General features: G+C 42.1%; 1 protein-coding gene across 1 annotated transcript; it reads left to right on the forward strand.

The window, feature by feature from the left end:
• The first annotated feature begins 16302 nt into the window (after positions 1 to 16302).
• LOC124517694 (cytochrome c oxidase subunit 6A2, mitochondrial) lies at positions 16303 to 16899 on the forward strand. The gene is made up of 3 exons (XM_047087115.1): positions 16303 to 16375; positions 16565 to 16701; positions 16819 to 16899. Exons 1-3 carry the CDS (start codon positions 16303 to 16305, stop codon positions 16897 to 16899), a joined length of 291 nt encoding a protein of 96 aa, XP_046943071.1.
• The last annotated feature ends 196 nt before the right edge of the window (positions 16900 to 17095 follow it).

Below are 17095 nucleotides of genomic sequence, written 5' to 3' on the forward strand. Positions count from 1 at the left end.
ATTTTAAAATATGCCCTAGGGAAAACAAAATATGAACTTAGGGCAGGAATCCTAAGCTCAGCTCTTTATCTAAATGTCCAAACTCTGAGTTTGAGCAGGCTTGTCATACAGTAAAATGCCTAGGCAGTAACTCAAAATAGCTGTTTTCTCATTACACGCTTCTGACCTGCCAAGCAGCAGGCATAGCTGACTCTGGAGTCCACAGAGGGTCCTCAGTCAAAGAACATGGGTGCTGGTAGTTAGAAATCAGGTGTGTACAGAAGCTGGTAAGAATGAGAGGTTTCCAGCAGGGGACCAACAGCCTTGGCTAACCCACTCAACTTGATGATGCCATTTCCCACTTCTAGGCCTTTTCTGAAGCTCCATCCAAAACCCCTTCACCATCTCATCTCACCAAGATCTCCTGACAAGTAAATAACCCTCAGAATCTATTTACCTATGGAGGTTTTCTTGAATATGTCAAAGAATACCTTTACCCAGGCTATCCTAGCTTTGTTGGCACAAAAATTAACAATGCTTATGCCTTCTACATAGTTATGAAGCTGCCAATAGGAACTTTGGTGGACATCGACTCTCATAGAGGGAAATACACTGTGCAATAGAGGTGCCAAGGCTGCAGGATAGGTGTCTGTTAAAAGATTCCTCCCTCCACTCCTACTCTCACTCCAAGGTCTATACACACCCTCCCAGCTCCCAATATCTCCCTCCAAGCCTGCTGTTCCCCTCTTTCTCAACAAGAAAATAATGTAGCTGATACCCCTTAGTTTCTCTATTATCTGATAGCAGCAATTTAGAAATGTGAACCTTCTGATAAGAGCAAATAGCTGATAATATATTGTTGTCTAATTAACTTACTGGGCAAGCTTTAAAGGAGTTTGCATTTTGAAAAAATTGATACAGTGTAAACTTCTCCAAAGAGGGATGTGATTCTTGAGCATCCCCAGGACTTGGTGCAACTGAGAGGCAGTCAGGAGACAGTTCTAAACAGGAGGACTATGAAACTAGTAAGACCATCAGTTCCAGCCCTTCCCTGGACTTTAACTAATTTCCCATGTCCATTAAAATAGGTTATCAACCCATGAGGACTAGGCAGGGAGAGTGGTCATTATAATACAAAGTGTGGACAAGGTGAGGTGCAGCAAGAAATTACATCAAGACCCCAGATGTTAGATTTAGATAATGTGGTCGTTTCTGTAACCATGTACAGTAGTTTGATTGGAATTTCAGGATTATGTGGTTGGGGGATAAGAGGTTTAGTAACTCTCCTCTTCCCCACTTCAAGGATCCCTGAGACCTGGCAGGACCTTACTTGGACATCAGCTCTTACACATCTCTAGTAATGATTTGAGAACACTTACTTGCTCTTCATGTTTAGTGCAATAAAATCCCACTACTCTGAGATTTTCATTGTCACTAAGCTTCTGACCCAGACCTTCAAGCAACAACCTCAGAGCCATCCTAATTCTGGCACTTACTGTGTGACCAAGGGTCTGTTACAGCACTACTTTATTTCATCAATTTTGAAAATATTTATCAAGCACCTACCATGTACCAGGCACTGTTTTAGATACTTTCCTATCTGTTCAAGTATTTCAAAAATATTCTATGTACAGAAAAGTACATAAAACCTATGTGCTCATATTTATTTATGTAATCTCTATACCCAACATGGAGCTCAAACTCTCAACCCTGAGATCTAGAGTCCCATGTTCTTCAGACAGAGTCAGCCAGGTACCCCCTCTATAAGTGCACTTTAAAGAATAATTAAAAGGTAATATCTGCATAACCATTACCCAAGGCCAGAAATGTTGTACCCCAAAGCACCCCTTCACACCTTCTTCCTCTCTTCTGGGGCTATAAGCAGTATCCAGACATTTGTGATGATAATTTCTTATCTATATATGAATTTCTAAACAATATAATGTGATTTTGCCTGATTTTGAATCTTATGGAAATGGAATTGGATTGTATATATTCTGTCTTGTTTCTTTTGTGCTACAGTGTTTGCAAGGTAGTTACATATGGTTGTAGTCATCCATTTTTGTGTTATATAGTATTCCATTGTTTGAAATACCATTAATTTATATATTCATTTAACTGCTGATGAACATCCATTGTTTTCAGTTCTTGGCTATTAGGAACAATGATTCTAGGACCATTTTGTAGTCATATACAGGTATGTGAATTTCTAGTGAACTTTCTTCTGTTCCATCTTGTGAGAATCACTGCTTTTGAGCACTATCAGGACTCTTTTCCATCATGCAGTTGGACTCTCCCTAATTCTACAAGTAGCAACTGTGAGGGAGGGGAGGCACGTGACTGGCCCAAGGTCACTCAGGCAGCTAGTGGCAGAACTCAAAACATACTCAAGGTCCTTTCGGGAAGTAGTCCATTTCCCAGTACGAGGGCAGATATGTGCCTCCCAAATCTGAGGGAACTTGGCACAGGTGGCATCAGGATAAGATGAGTGGGGCACTGCAAAATATAAGGGGGAACGAAGATACTTGGCAATGAAGATTAATACTTGATTTTTTTTTTTTTAATCAGCAAACTACAGCCTGTGCAACCACCTGTTTTTGTAAATAAGGTTTCATTGGACCAGGGCTACGATTAGGACAAGATAAGTGAAGCAAGGTTGTGAAAGCATAGGGTTGAATTTTGTCTTTATTTAAAATTTTAGTATTTTGTTCATGATGGATTTTTGTTTGCATTAATTATGATTTTCTTGAGACATTGCATTAAAATGTTTACCTTGACTACTATATTCTTGGGCACCTCCTTAAATTCTGTGCCAGAAGCCAGCACCTCACTCTTCTGACCCTAATCCCAGACCGGCAACCCAGCGTCTGTTTTAAACTTCGCCATCCTAAACTTTCTCCAACGCTTTCCAGCCTGGTCCTCACCACTGCCTTCTGTCCCTAGAGGGCGCGGTCGTCCAGCCCCCTCCACATCTTTCTCTCAGTCTCAATTCCCAGGTGAGGCGCGAGTCTTGGGGACTGAGGGGAGGAGCACGCCCCGGGGCATGGCCGGCGCGAGCGCGCTACTTAAAGTCGTAGGGCCTGGGTGATTCCCGAGGAGGGCAACTCGGCCTGGCGCGGTGCGCGGGTCTGAAGCTTCTCGATTGAGTACAATTCGCCCCGAGCCATTTTCTCTCACATTCTAGTTGGGCACTGGAATGGCAGTTCCTACGCGGTTCTCTGGGTGTGTTCTCTGCCCTATTTCGCCCCCTTCTTGGGAACACCAGGGGATATGTGGGGGCAGTTTTTTGGAAGTGAGAAGCGAGCAGGACGGGCTGGAAACGGAGCGCCCCTGGCCGAGGCTGGGTAACAATGCCCGGGCCTTTGGCATCCCCGTCTCGGCGACTGGGGGGACTCTCACATAAGTGGTTTCGGGGCAAGGATCAATGCTTTACCGCTTCCGAGACCCCTTGCGGGCGACTACATTTCCTGACAGGCCCCGCAGAGACTGCTGTCCGTGGAGCCTCGGTGGCCTCTCTTTCCCGGAGCGGGGTTCCCGGCTCCGAGGACGCTACCTCGATGTCGCCGCGTTCCCTCCAGGGTGAGCCCTCGCAGAGCTTCGTCCCACTGCAACGCATCTGGACTGGGGTCTGGGGTCCGGAGAGTGGAGGTGACCGGCCCCGCTTGGCGGCACTCCCAGGTGTCATGCAGTAAACCTGTGGGTATGGGATCTCACTGGGTAAGGGCTAACGAAGGGCAGTAGACTGAGCCTGCTGCCTCTTACCTGGAGCAGGAGGAATTTCTGAACGCATGCATCCATCGAACCCCTTTGATGGGTCGCTCCATGAACCCCCGCAAGTACTTTGGTATTATCAGGGTTGGAAGGGGTGAGAGGAGCATCTCCACTGCCCATTTCAGCTTTGTGGTCTCCATTCTCTTCCTAGAGCCTGCTTATTCCATTAACTAATTCATTTCCCAACCATTACCTCAGCACTTGCTGTGCCACAGCCCCTCCTGGCCCTAGAATCCAGGCCTCCTACTATTCCCAAGGCCACCACTGATTTCTGCCTTTAAGCGCCCTACCCCCGCCCCTTCCCGCCCCGCCCCACCACACAGGTGCAAATACTCAGGCCCTAGGGTCCAGCTTTCTCAGAATTTTACACCACTGTTACTAAAAGTCTGTGTATTCCCAGCCTAGGACACTCATTTAGCCTTAGACAGTTTGGTAAGGTTAAGTTTTATTATCATGTGGCATGGTGGAGTCCAGCTATTGAGAGCTCCACACACCTAAGTTCAGGACCTAGACCTTAGTTTATTAATACCCTGGACCCATTCCTAGGAAGCAAGTTCTATGGTGAAAGACGAACAAGGTGTAGAGGTTACCGAGAGTTAACTGAGATATCCCTTTAGTTCAAAGCTTCTCAACTCTGGCTATATTCTATCTGGGTTATTACTCCTGGGTGCAGTGTGGGCAAGAGAATTTTTAGAAACTGGGTAATTTTAATGTGCAGCCAGGGTTGAGAGCCACTGCTTTAACCCTGAGGGCAGGTGAGTGGGGTCTGGGATGACCAGAAGCACTGGCCCAGGTACTTCCAGCTGGAAGCAGCCTCAACCCTTTATCCGAGTATGCTGCACAATTTGTTTTTAACATTTTCTATGTGTCCCATGCTGTGAAAATAGTCAGGAAGCACTACCATATAATGAGAAACATGTCTGACAAGTTTGTGTAAGATAATTGGAAGTAAGGTGAAACATTCCAAAAAGGCCAACTAGGAAACATACAATAATCTCCAGATGAGGTAAAGAAAGCCCAGGCTAAATTAATGACAGGGAATGTAGGAGGGGACAGTTGTGACAGTCACAGAAAGAATGAGGGACTGTAGTGGTCACCTAGATCAAAGTTTTTGGCAGGCTGTGGCTCCTTTAACTGTCATAAAGGCTGATTGTACTGACATATTGTAGCTGACTCCCAGAAGAGAGTCACCAGAACTTCTGTAGCCTTTCTAGGACTTTCAAGACCACGAATAGGCTGGGATTATTGTGGCTGGCCCAATCTCAGACATTAGCAAATTTAACCACAACCATAAAGTCAGAAGAGCTTCTTGGTGTGCCTCGCTGGCTCAGTCAGTGGAGCATGCAGCTCTTGATTTTGGGGTTGTGAGGTCAAGCCCCACTTTGGGTGTAGAGATTGCTTAAAATAATCTTAAAAAAAAAAGTTAGAAGAGCTTGTGCTTTATGGTGGCCCAAGGCCCTTTCTGATATGCGGCAGCAGCCACACTCCTAGGGATAACTCACTAGAGATTCAACAGGGAAAAAATAAGCTCTGTGCATGGCATTAAAATGCTTATTATAGCATTATCTATAATAATGATATATTCCAACAATAAAGGAAATGAATAAAACAAGGTATTTTAAACAAAAGAATTTATCTTAAAAATTTAGCATTAAAATATCATTATGAAAAAAATGAATGAACCAAAAACATTCATAAGAAAAAGAATCTTCTTTTTGGAAAAAAGAATTAGATTCATATTTTTCCTGGAGTAGCTTCCTCTTGCTCAGTACTAAACTGTGATTATAGAGTACTTAAATCTGCAAGAATATGGGCAAAGCCTGAAGAAACTTGCAAACATGAACATATTTTTCTTAGAGAAGGTTGGAATATGGAGGAAAGGGGACTCCTTTTTCAGAATTGTCCTAGTGAGAGGCATGTAGCATAGAAATTAGGGAAAGCTCTCTCAAACCAGATCATTTGGGTCCTGGTTCTGTCACTTAACAAATGGATGGCCTTTGGCAAGATTAAGACATTTCAGTGGCTTGATTTCTTCATCTGTAAAATGGGGTAATAGTCCCTATGATAGAGAGCTGCTGGGTGGCTTAATCTAATATGTGAAACTCTTAGAACAGCACTTGGCAAATAGTAAGTACTCTATAAGTGCTAGCTATTTAAACTGTTATTTATAATGTAATAAAATCATTTAAAAATTGACCAATCATTATTGATACTCCTGTCTACCCTCTACACTCAGAAAAAAACCTTAGATATTTTTAAGGGTGTATTTTATTATCCATAACTTCAATAAAGCTGTCAGTACATTTGTAGTCTGATTTTTGCTAAATGTAGACACTAGCATAACCACCATCACAATTAAGATGTAGAACATTTCCATCACCCTTTCTTCATGCCCCTTTCTAGTCAGCCTCTCCGTTAGTTCCAGACAACGGTTGGCCTGCTTTCTGCTCCTATAGTTATGCCTTAATTGTAGAATTTCATATAAATGGAATCATATAGTGTATACTCTTGTTTCTGGCTTCTTTGGTCTAACATAATCTTGAGATTCATCTATTTGTTGCATGTAAAAATAGTTGTTCCTTTCTGTTGCTGAGAAGAATGCCATTATGTGGAGATCCCACAATTTGTTTATTCCTTCACCTTTGATGAGCATTTGGACTGTTTCCAGTTTTTGCTTATTATGAATAAAGCTGCTGTGCAGATTTGTAAAAAAAAAAAAAGGCTTTGTGTGGACATATTTTCATTTTTCTTGGGTAAATACATAAGAGTAGAATTTTTAGGTCATACAGTAAATGTGCATTTAATTTACTGTTAACAAACTGTCAAACTGCTTTCCAAAGTGGCAGGACCATTTCACATTTCAAGAGCCATGTATGAGGGTTGCATTTGTTTCACATCCTGGGGACACTTGGTATTGTCAGTCTGTTAATTTTAGCCATTCTTATGGATATGTAGTGGTACTCATCATGTTTTTTTTTTTAATATGAAATTCATTGTCAAATTGGTTTCCATACAACACCCAGTGCTCATCCCAACAGGTGCCCTCCCCAACACCCACTACCCACCCACCTCACCCTCCCACCCCCCATCAACCCTCAGTTTGTTCTCAGTTTTTAAAAGTCTCTTATGGTTTGCCTCCTTCTCTCTATATAACTTTTTTTTCCCCTTCCCCTCACCCATGGTCTCCTGTTAAGTTTCTCAGGATCCACATAAGAGTGAACACGTATGGTATCTGTCTTTCTCTGTATGACTTATTTCACTTAGCATAACACTCTCCAGTTCCAACCACATTGCTACAAAAGGCCATATTTCATTCTTTCTCATTGACAAGTAGTATTCCATTGTATATATAAACCACAACTTATTTATCCATTCATTGGTTGATGGACATTTAGGCTCTTTCCATCATTTGGGTATTGTTGAAAGTGCTGCTATAAACATTGGAGTACAAGTGCCCCTATGCACCAGCACTCCTGTATCCCTTGGGTAAATTCCTAGCAGTGCTATTGCTGGGTCATAGGGTAGATCTATTTTTAATTTTTTGAGGAACCTCCACACTGTTTTCCAAAGCGGCTGCGCCAGTTTACATTCCCACCAACAGTGCAAGGAGATTCCCGTTTGTCCACATCCTCGCCATCATCTGTAGTCTCCCGATTTGTTCATTTTAGCCACTCTGACTGGCATGAGGTGATATCTCAGTGTGGTTTTGTTTTGTATTTCCCTTGATGAGGAGTGACATTGAGCATCTTTTCATGTGCCTGTTGGCCATCTGGATGTCTTCTTTAGAGGATTGTCTATTCATGTTTTCTGCCCATTTCTTCACTGGATTATTTGTTTTTCAGATGTGGAGTTTGGTGAGTTCTTTATAGATTTTGGATACTAACCTTTTATCTGATATGTCGTTTGCAAATATCTTTTCCCATTCCGTTGGTTGCCTTTTAGTTTTGTTGATTGTTTCCTTTGCTGTGCAGAAGCTTTTTATCTTCATGAGATCCCAATAGTTCATTTTTGCTTTTAATTCCCTTGCCTTTGGAGATGTGTCAAGTAAGAAATTGCTGAGGCTGAGGTCAGACAGGTTTTCTCCTGCTTTATCCTCTAAGGTTTTGATGGTTTCCTCTCTCACATTCAGGTCCTTTATCCATTTTGAGTTTATTTTTGTGAATGGAGTAAGAAGGTGGTCTAGTTTCATTCTTCTGCATGTTGCTGTCCAGTTCTCCCAGCACCATTTGCTAAAGAGACTGTCTTTTTTCCAGTGGATACTCTTTCCTGCTTTGTCAAAGATTAGTTGGCCATACTTTTGTGGGTCCAATTCTGGAGTCTCTATTCAATTCCATTGGTCTATGTGTCTGTTTTTGTGCCAATACCATGCTGTCTTGATGATTACAGGTTTGTAGTAGAGGTTAAAGTCTGGGATTGTGATGCCTCCCGCTTTGGTCTTCTTTCTCAATATTACTTTGGCTATTTGGGGTCTTTTGTGATTCCATACAAATTTTAGGATTGCTTGTTCTAGATTCGAGAAGAATGCTGGTGCAATTTTGGTTTGGGTTGCATTGAATGTGTAGATAGCTTTGGGTAGTATTGACATTTTAACAATATTTATTCTTCCAATCCATGAGCATGAATGTTTTTCCATTTCTTTGTATCTTCCTCAATTTCCTTCATAAGCTTTCTATAGTTTTCAGCATACAGATCTTTTACATCTTTGGTTAGGTTTATTCCCAGGTATTTTATGCTTCTTGGTGCGATTGTAAATGGGTCAGTTTCTTTATTTCTCTTTCTCTTACTTCATTATTGTTCTATAAAAATGCAACTGATTTCTGTACGTTGACTTTGTAACCTGCAACTTTGCTGAATTCACGTATCAGTTCTAGCAGACTTTGGGTGGAGTCTGTCGGGTTTTCTATGTAGAGTATCATGTCGTCTGAGAAAAGTGAAAGTTTGACTTCTTCTTTGCCAATTTTAATGCCTTTTACTTCATTGTTGTCTGATTTCTGATGCTAGGACTTCCAACACTATGTTAAACAACAGCGGTGAGAGTGGACATCCCTGTCGTGTTCCTGATCTCAGGGGAAAGCTCTCAGTTTTTCCCCATTGAAGATGATATCAGCTGTAGGCTTTTTATATATGGCTTTTATGATGTTTAAGCATGTTCCTTCTATCCCAACTTTCTTTAGCGTTTTTATTAAGAAGGATGCTGTATTTTGTCAAATGCTTTTTCTCCATCTATTGACAGAATCATATGGTTTTTATCTTTTTTTTATTAGTGTGATGTATCACATTAATTGATTTGTGAATATTGAATCAGCCCTGCAGCCCAGGAATGAATCACACTTGATCATGGTGAATAATTCTTTTTATATGCTGTTGAATTAGATTTGCTAGTATCTTGTTGAGAATTTTTGCATCCATATTAATCAGGAATATTGGTCTGTAGTTCTCTTTTTTTGCTGGGTCTCTGTCTGGTTTAGGAATCAAAGTAATGCTGGCTTCATAGAATGCATCCAGAAATTTTCCTTCCATTTTTATTTTTTGGAACAGCTTGAGAAGGATAGGTATTAACTCTGCTTAAATGTCTGATAGAATTCCCCAGGGAAGCCATCTGGGCCAGGACTCTTATCTGTTGGGAGATTTTTGATAATGGATTCAATTTCTTCACTAGTTATGGGTCTGTTCAAATTTCTATTTCTTCCCATTTGAGTTTTGTTGGTGTTTGGGTGTTTAGGAATTTGTCCATTTCTTCCAGGTTGTCTAGTTTGTTGGCATATAATTTTTCATAGTATTCCCTACTTGTATTTCTGAGGGATTGGTCATAATAAATCCATTTCAATTGTGATTTTGTCTATTTGGGTCCTCTCTCTTTTCCTTTTGAGAAGTCTGGCTAGGAGTTTATCAATTTTGTTTATTTTTTCAAAAACCCAACTCTTAGTTTCATCGATCTGTTCTGTTTTGTTTTGTTTTGTTTTTTGATTCCTTACTGTTTATTTCTGCTCTGATCTTTATTATTTCCCTTCTTATTCTGGGTTTGGGGTGTCTTTGCTCTTCTGCTTCTATTTCCTTTAGGTTTGCTGCTAGAGTTTGTATTTGGGATTTTTCTTGCTTCTTGAGATAGGCCTGGATTGCAATGTATTTTCCTCTCAGGACTGCCTTTGCTGCATCCCAAAGGGTTTGAATTGTGTTTTCGTTTTCATTTGTTTCAATATATTTTTAAATTTTTTCTCTAATTACCTGGTTGACCCATTCAATCTTTAGTAGAATGTTCTGTAACCTCCATGCTTTTGGAGATTTTCCAATCTTTTTCCTGTGGTTGATTTCAACTTTCATAGGACTATTATCTGAAAGTGTGCATAGTATGATCTCAGTTCTTTTATATTTATTGAGAGCTGTTTTGTGACCCAGCATATGATCTATCTTGGAGAATGTTCCATATACACTCGAGAAGAATGTGTATTCTGCTGCTTTTGGATGAAAAGTTCTGAATATATCTGTCAAGTCCATCTGGTCCAGTGTGTCATTCATGGCCATTGTTTCTTTACTGATTTTCTGTCTAGATTATCTATCCATTGTTATAAGTGGAGTATTAAAGTCCCCTGAAACTACTACATTCTTACCAATAAGATTGCTTATGTTTGTGATGAATTGTTTTAGATATCTGGGTGCTTCCTATTTGGCGCATAGATATTTATAATTGTTAGCTCTTCCTGATGGATAGACCCTGTAATTATCATATAATGCCCTTCTTCATCTCTTGTTACAGCCTCTAATTTAATTCTAGTTTGTCTGATATAAGTATGGCTACTCCAGCTTTCTTTTGACTTCTAGTAGCATGAGAGATAGTTCTCCATCCCCTCACTTTCAACCTGAAGGTTTCCTCAGGTCTAAAATGGGTCTCTTGTATACAGCAAATGGATGGGTCTTGTTTTTTTATCCATTCTGATACCCTATGTCTTTTGGTTGGAGCATTTAGTCCATTTACATTCAGTGTTATTATTGAAACATATGGGTTTAGAGTCATTGTGTAGGTTTCATGCTTGTAGTGATGTCTCTGGTCCTTTGTGGTCCTTGCAATATTTCACTCACAGAGTCCCCCTTAGGATCTCTTGTAGGGCTGGTTTAGTGGTGATGAATTCCTTCAGTTTTTGTTTGTTTGGGAAGACCTTTATCTTTCCTTCTATTCTGAATGACAGGCTTGCTGGATAAAGGATTCTCGGCTGCATTTTTTTTTCTGTTTATTACATTGAAGATTTCCTGCCAGTCCTTTCTGGCCTGCTAAGTTTCAGTAGATAGGTCTGCTACTACCCTTATGTGTCTACTCTTGTATGTTAAGGCCCACTTATATCTTTTTTTTTTTAATAAATTTTTTTTATATATGAAATTTATTGACAAATTGGTTTCCATACAACACCCAGTGCTCATCCCAAAAGGTGCCCTCCTCAATACCCATCACCCACCCTCCCCTCCCTCCCACCCCCCCTCAACCCTCAGTTTGTTCTCAGTTTTCAACAGTCTCTTATGCTTTGGCTCTCTCCCACTCTAACGTCCTTTTTTTTTTTTTTTTCCTTCCCCTCCCCCATGGGTTCCTGTTAAGTTTCTCAGGATCCACATAAGAGTGAAACCATATGGTATCTGTCTTTCTCTGTATGGCTTATTTCACTTAGCATCACACTCTCCAGTTCCATCCACGTTGCTACAAAAGGCCATATTTCATTTTTTCTCATTGCCACGTAGTATTCCATTGTGTATATAAACCACAATTTCTTTATCCATTCATCAGTTGATGGGCATTTAGGCTCTTTCCATAATTTGGCTATTGTTGAGGCCCACTTATATCTATCTGCTTTCAGAATTCTGTCTTTATCCTTGTATTTTTACAGTTTCACTATGATATGTCGTGCAGAAGATCAATTCAAGTTACATCTGAAGGGAGTTCTCTGTGCCTGTTGGATTTCAATGCCTTTTTCCTTCCCCAGATTGAGGAAGTTCTCAGCTATGATTTGTTCAGGTAAACTTTCAACCCCTTACTCTCTCTCTTCTTCTTCTGGAATTCCTATGATACAGATATTGTTCCATTTGATTTCATCACTTAGTTCTCTAATTTGCCCCTCATAATCCTAGATGTTTTTTTCTCTTTTTCTCAGCTTCCTCTTTTTCCATAATTTTATCTTCTAATTCACCTATTCTCTCCTCTGCCTCTTCAATCTGTGCTGTGGCCGCCTCCATTTTATTTTGCACCTCATTTATAGCATTTTTTAATTCATCATGACTATTTTTTAGTTTCTTGATCTCTGTAGCAATAGATTCTCTGCTGTCTTCTATGCCTTTTTCAAACCTAGTGATTAATCTTGGCTGTTATTCTAAATTCTTGTTCAGTTATATTGCTTATATCTGTTTTGATAAATTCATTAGCTGTCACTTCTTCCTGGAATTTCTTTTGTGAAGAATTCTTCTGTTTCATCTCTTTGGCTTTTCTGTCCCTTATGAGTTTTAAAAGCTTGTTATGTGCTTTGCATCTGTGAGCACAGCTATGTTAAAGAGGGTTCATATGCTGTCCAGGGCCTGGCCCTTCAGAAGGTGCTTTTTGGAGAGTTTTACTTGCTCTCTGTTGTTGTGACTTTGGTTATTTTATTTCCCTACTCCCAGTGATGTTTTGGACCCTCCACCATGTATGCTTTGATTTGTTCTTTGAAAAAGCCCTGGAAAGGAAAACAAACAAACAGGAAAAGAACACACAAAAATACAAATAAAACAAACAAACAAACAAAACAAAAATCCAAAAGTAAAAAAAACAGAAACACCAGCTGCAAGTAAAGAACATGGTGGAGGCAGTGCTGATGGAAGAGCACATACAAAGAGAGAAATGACAGGGGCAGGGAAAAAGAAAAAAACATTGACCAGGCAGAGAGACTAAATGGCTTAATCCAGAGAGAGAGAAAGGAAAATAAAGAAGGACATGAGAGGAAAAAGAAATGAAGATAAAATTATCCCCATAGAGAAACTACATGGCTTGATTATTCCAGAGAAAGAGAAAGGAATGTAAAGAAGGAGGTGTAGAACATGTATCAAGAGAATGGATTAAATATGTCTGTTTAAACAAACAAAAAACCAGAGTAACTAGCCTAGAGGAGGGAAGAGATAAGGAGAAAAGGAAGGAAGAATATATCTAAATAACAAGAATTTCGTAGAATTAACCCAGGCAATGCAGCAGCACTGGTCTGGAGGAGGGAGCTGTCTGGTTCCTCAGCATCTATCCAGCTCCAGTAGACATGCAGTTACCCAGCCAGGAGGGGCATGGTTTGGTGTAAGCAGGTCCTGCCTCCACTGTGAGCCCCAAGGACCAATCCCTGAGGCCTGCCTTGATGGTGGTGGTGGGGAGAAAAATGGCGACCCCCCATTGTCTTTTCCATGGACCCAGTGTCCCAAATCACTCCATTTGAGCTGTCCTCACTGTGCCACAGGTGCAGATGAGATGGTTTGTCTCGCTCTGCCGAATCCCATGGCCTGGTGCTTGGCTGGGATTTAAACTCCCACTCCATGCACCCTGGCACTGGGGAAGTGCCTCTCTATACTGACCAATATGTGGTCCAGGCTGGTTTTGTCCTGTGCTGCAGCACTTCAGGGAGGACTACTTTCTCCTGCAGACTGTGCCCTGACCTACCAGTGAAACTGGGGGTGGCTCCCCTTCTCCCAAGGTGCATGAACAGGGCAGCCAGCCCCAGTCTGAAGAAAGCCCTGCAGTTAGAGATGGGATCCCTCTCCATCCTGGTCCAAGGTTTTTCTCTTGTCCAGATACAGTCTTATTCTTCCCCAGCCGCTCTTTCTCTTCCCTTTGTCTCTCTGCAGAAGGGGATCTCTTCCCTCCATGCCTATGCAGCCCATTTTATCTTCCCTGGTTTGCAATCACCCACCGATAGCCCATCAGGTTGTCCTGGTGTCTTCTTGTTAGACTCAGTCTCTTTTCCTCATAGTCTCTTGGGGTTCAAAGTCCTTTGACTTCAGCCCTTCTTTGTTTGAGAGATGTGGGAAGTACAGATCCCCCTACTTCTCTGCCAGGTTGGTCGGTCTCCCACCCAAAATTTGTATTTAGTAGATCAGATGTTGATCTTTGCTTTGGAGAATATGGTGATGATATGTAGCATCCTAGGAAAGAGGTACAAGAGAAACTGGCATGGAATCGTCTCTCCACACTCTTCACCACCAATAGCTGAAGAATGTCTGGAAAGGGCTGGGGATGCTGCCCACTGGGGTTTACTTAACAACTGGAAAGTTCTCCCCTCCACCTAAAGTAAAGAAAAATCTAAGCCTCTAGAAACTAGAAGCTTTGGAAGCAGCCCAATTAATTGACTGTGTGAGAGAGACCTTATGAAAAAATGGTGGGTACAAAGACTGAAAGACCTGCTCTACATTGCCTCTACACTGATCAATCTAGGAAAGCACAGACTACCTAAATAGAAAACTGAGTACTGGATAGGTGCATCACATGAGCGTGACAGTAGCAGAGGATGGTAGCATCTCTAGGGGCATTCACCAAGTACCAGCAAGAAAACTCTTCCTGGAAATTTCCAAGCTGAGACAAAGGGATGGGAACACTCAGGCAATTGTTAGGCAGTGACCAACAAAGCTCTGAGTGGAGGGAGAAGGACATAGAATGTTTTCAAGTAAAAGTACCCCTGGTCATATGCTTTCTTTAGAAGCCATAATCATAAGCTGAGGAGACTGTATGTGGAGGGAAATGCCAAACAACCTGAACTGGAATAAGGCCCATCTTCTCAGTAGCAATTCCAAAGTCCAAGTGGGAAAAAGCAGTCATAGGAAGAATTCCATTATAGCTCAGTGAGGGCTCAGGAACAATTTAGAAACACTATATACCATTTGAATGTTCAACAAGGTTACTTAGAAAAAAAAAGCCTCAGAAAGTTAAGTAGAAGCTAGTGTTCAGTTTCAAACCAACAGGAGGAACAAGTATGGAGCCCCTTCCTAAAAATGTACCTTCTTCATTTTTCTTTTGTAATTCAGATTAGATACAAAAAATCATGTTTTCTTTTATATATTACATTCATATTAGGTCCATCACATCAGTCCTGATCCAAGCTGGAGATATCCTATAGGATTGTACTTTGGCAAAGGCATTTATATAGGGTTAACCAATGTAACATCATTCGAGCATTCAATAAATACATACTTTTAGAACAACTACTTCATGCCAGGTTCTGTGCTAGTGCTGAGGACAGAACAGTGAGCCAGGCAGAAATCAACTCCGCTGTCTTGTATATTTCTAATGACCTGCTTTGATACAGGGCTTACACAGGTCTACCCAGGCTTTCTTTTTCCTCCATGTAATCAGATTTTTCAGCTTGAAGTAACATACTTAGCAGTAGATACTTGTCAAGTCTGTGGCTACCTTTTTCTTAATTTTTTAAATGTTTTTATTTATTTTTGAGAGACACAGAGAGACAGAGCACAAGTGGGGGAGGGGCAGAGAGCGTGAAACACAGAATCTGAAGCAGGCTCCAGGCTCTGAGCTGTCAGCACAGAACCCAGTGAGTGCTCAAACTCACAAACTGCAAGATCATGACCTAAGCTGAAGTCGGACGCTTAACCGACTGAGCCACCCAGGCACTGCACCCAGTATCTTTTGAATACTCTTCCTGTATTTGGGGATTTTCTTCAAGATATAATTCCTGTCTCCTTAAGGCAGAATGCAAACTCAATTTCCAAGCCTTTCTTGAAGCTAGGGTACAGGCAATGACCTATTGTCAACTGGGGTCCACATGATTTCTCTGATTGAGAAGACACCAACCCAAGGATGCAAAATTCATGAAAAATCCACTTTCCAGAGGGTGTGAGGGTGGAAGAATCTGTTTTTCCAGGGAAGCATGGGTGAAGTTTTTGGCATCTGGAGTATAGCAGTGCAAATTATGGTGGTGTCTCACTGCAGCTGGCCCACAGAATGGTTTATTTTTGGCTGCACAGATTGTTGGCCTTTCTGGCCATACCAGAGGTACTGTGAGCTACCTAAGATTCTCAATTGCTTATCTTTTAAAAACCAGTTAGAGTGAGTTCTATTCTTTGTAAAATATTGTGACTAATGCATATACTGAGCTACTGTTATGTGCTAGACTCTATGCTGGCATATTCCTATGTTACTTTGATTAAACTTCATAAACTTCATTTAAGGTATAAATTCTTATACATTTTACAGATTAAAAAACTGAGATTCAAAAGGTCACTTTATTCAATCTACAATACTAAAAACCTGCTGTGTGACACCCACTGGGAATAGAATATTGAAGGAAATAGTTCCCTGAAATTGTAAAAAGAACGGCATATTGTTTTTAAATGTCCCCTTATCAAAATAAGAAGCACCAAATGGCAGATGTCTGGAGAGAAGGACCTCAGGCCAGTAAAGGCCTCATTTTAAATATAGAAACCCCCTAAAAATAGCCACCCATGTTACAGACTCAACAGGTGATTGGCCCAAAAAGAAGGGAGTGGAATCTAGGCCGTGGTGAAGGAGAGTGAAAGGGCAGTTCACTGTTTCCAGCTTCTCTCACCACAATGGCTCTGCCTCTGAGGTCCCTGAGTCGGGGCTTGGCAAGCACAGCAAAGGGAGACCATGGAGGGGCAGGAGGTGAGTGGGGCTGCTGCCTGACCCTGTGGCTTACATACCTGTACCCCTCTCCCACCTGTCTGGCCTTCCGCGGTTCTGAGGACCGCCCCCCACTCCGCCTCCCCCCCACCCACCCTTTAACTCTAACCTTCAGAGGCCCTCCCTTCCCCACCTCTCTCTCATCTCTGCCTTCCCCCCACCCTGCTGTAGCCAGCACTTGGCGCCTCCTGACCTTCGTGCTGGCGCTCCCGAGTGTGGCCCTCTGCACCCTTAACTCCTGGCTCCACGCGGGCCATCGTGAACGCCCTAAGTTCATCCCATACCACCACCTCCGTATCCGCACCAAGGTATGCTGGCCTGAAGCCTTGGCCCCCAGAGCGGGAGCATGGTTCAGACGGGCAAGGGGTGCTGGGGGACCCCCTGGCCGGGACCTCGCTGACAATCTGCTCTCCCTCTATTCACAGCCCTACTCCTGGGGAGACGGCAACCATACTCTTTTCCACAACCCCCGTGTCAACCCTCTGCCCACCGGCTATGAACAGTGAATGGCCCTGAGGCCCCAGTGGATGCCCCCAGCCCCAATAAAGGTGTGAAAACTGTGTGTCCGCAGGCTCTCTGGGGACCAGGATAGGGGCTGGAGGGGCCTCCAAGGAGTTCCACTGGGTGCATGCGCACAATGCAGTCTGTGGTCTACATGCTCTTCCCAAGGCCATGATTTGGGAGGTGCTCCAGGAACATCCT

Source organism: Lynx rufus, unplaced genomic scaffold (genome assembly GCF_022079265.1).
Source record: "Lynx rufus isolate CCGP_SWC_20201006 ecotype Redwood Valley unplaced genomic scaffold, mLynRuf1.p SCAF_23, whole genome shotgun sequence".
NCBI classification, from domain to species: Eukaryota; Metazoa; Chordata; class Mammalia; order Carnivora; family Felidae; genus Lynx; species Lynx rufus.

Bases quoted from the DNA above. Each gene is read 5' to 3' on its own strand.
- LOC124517694 (XM_047087115.1), top strand. From the start codon at position 16,303: ATGGCTCTGCCTCTGAGGTCCCTGAGTCGGGGCTTGGCAAGCACAGCA. The intron at 16,376-16,564 runs GTGAGTGGGGCT...ACCCTGCTGTAG, and splicing joins AGACCATGGAGGGGCAGGAG to CCAGCACTTGGCGCCTCCTG. The intron at 16,702-16,818 runs GTATGCTGGCCT...CTCTATTCACAG, and splicing joins ACCTCCGTATCCGCACCAAG to CCCTACTCCTGGGGAGACGG.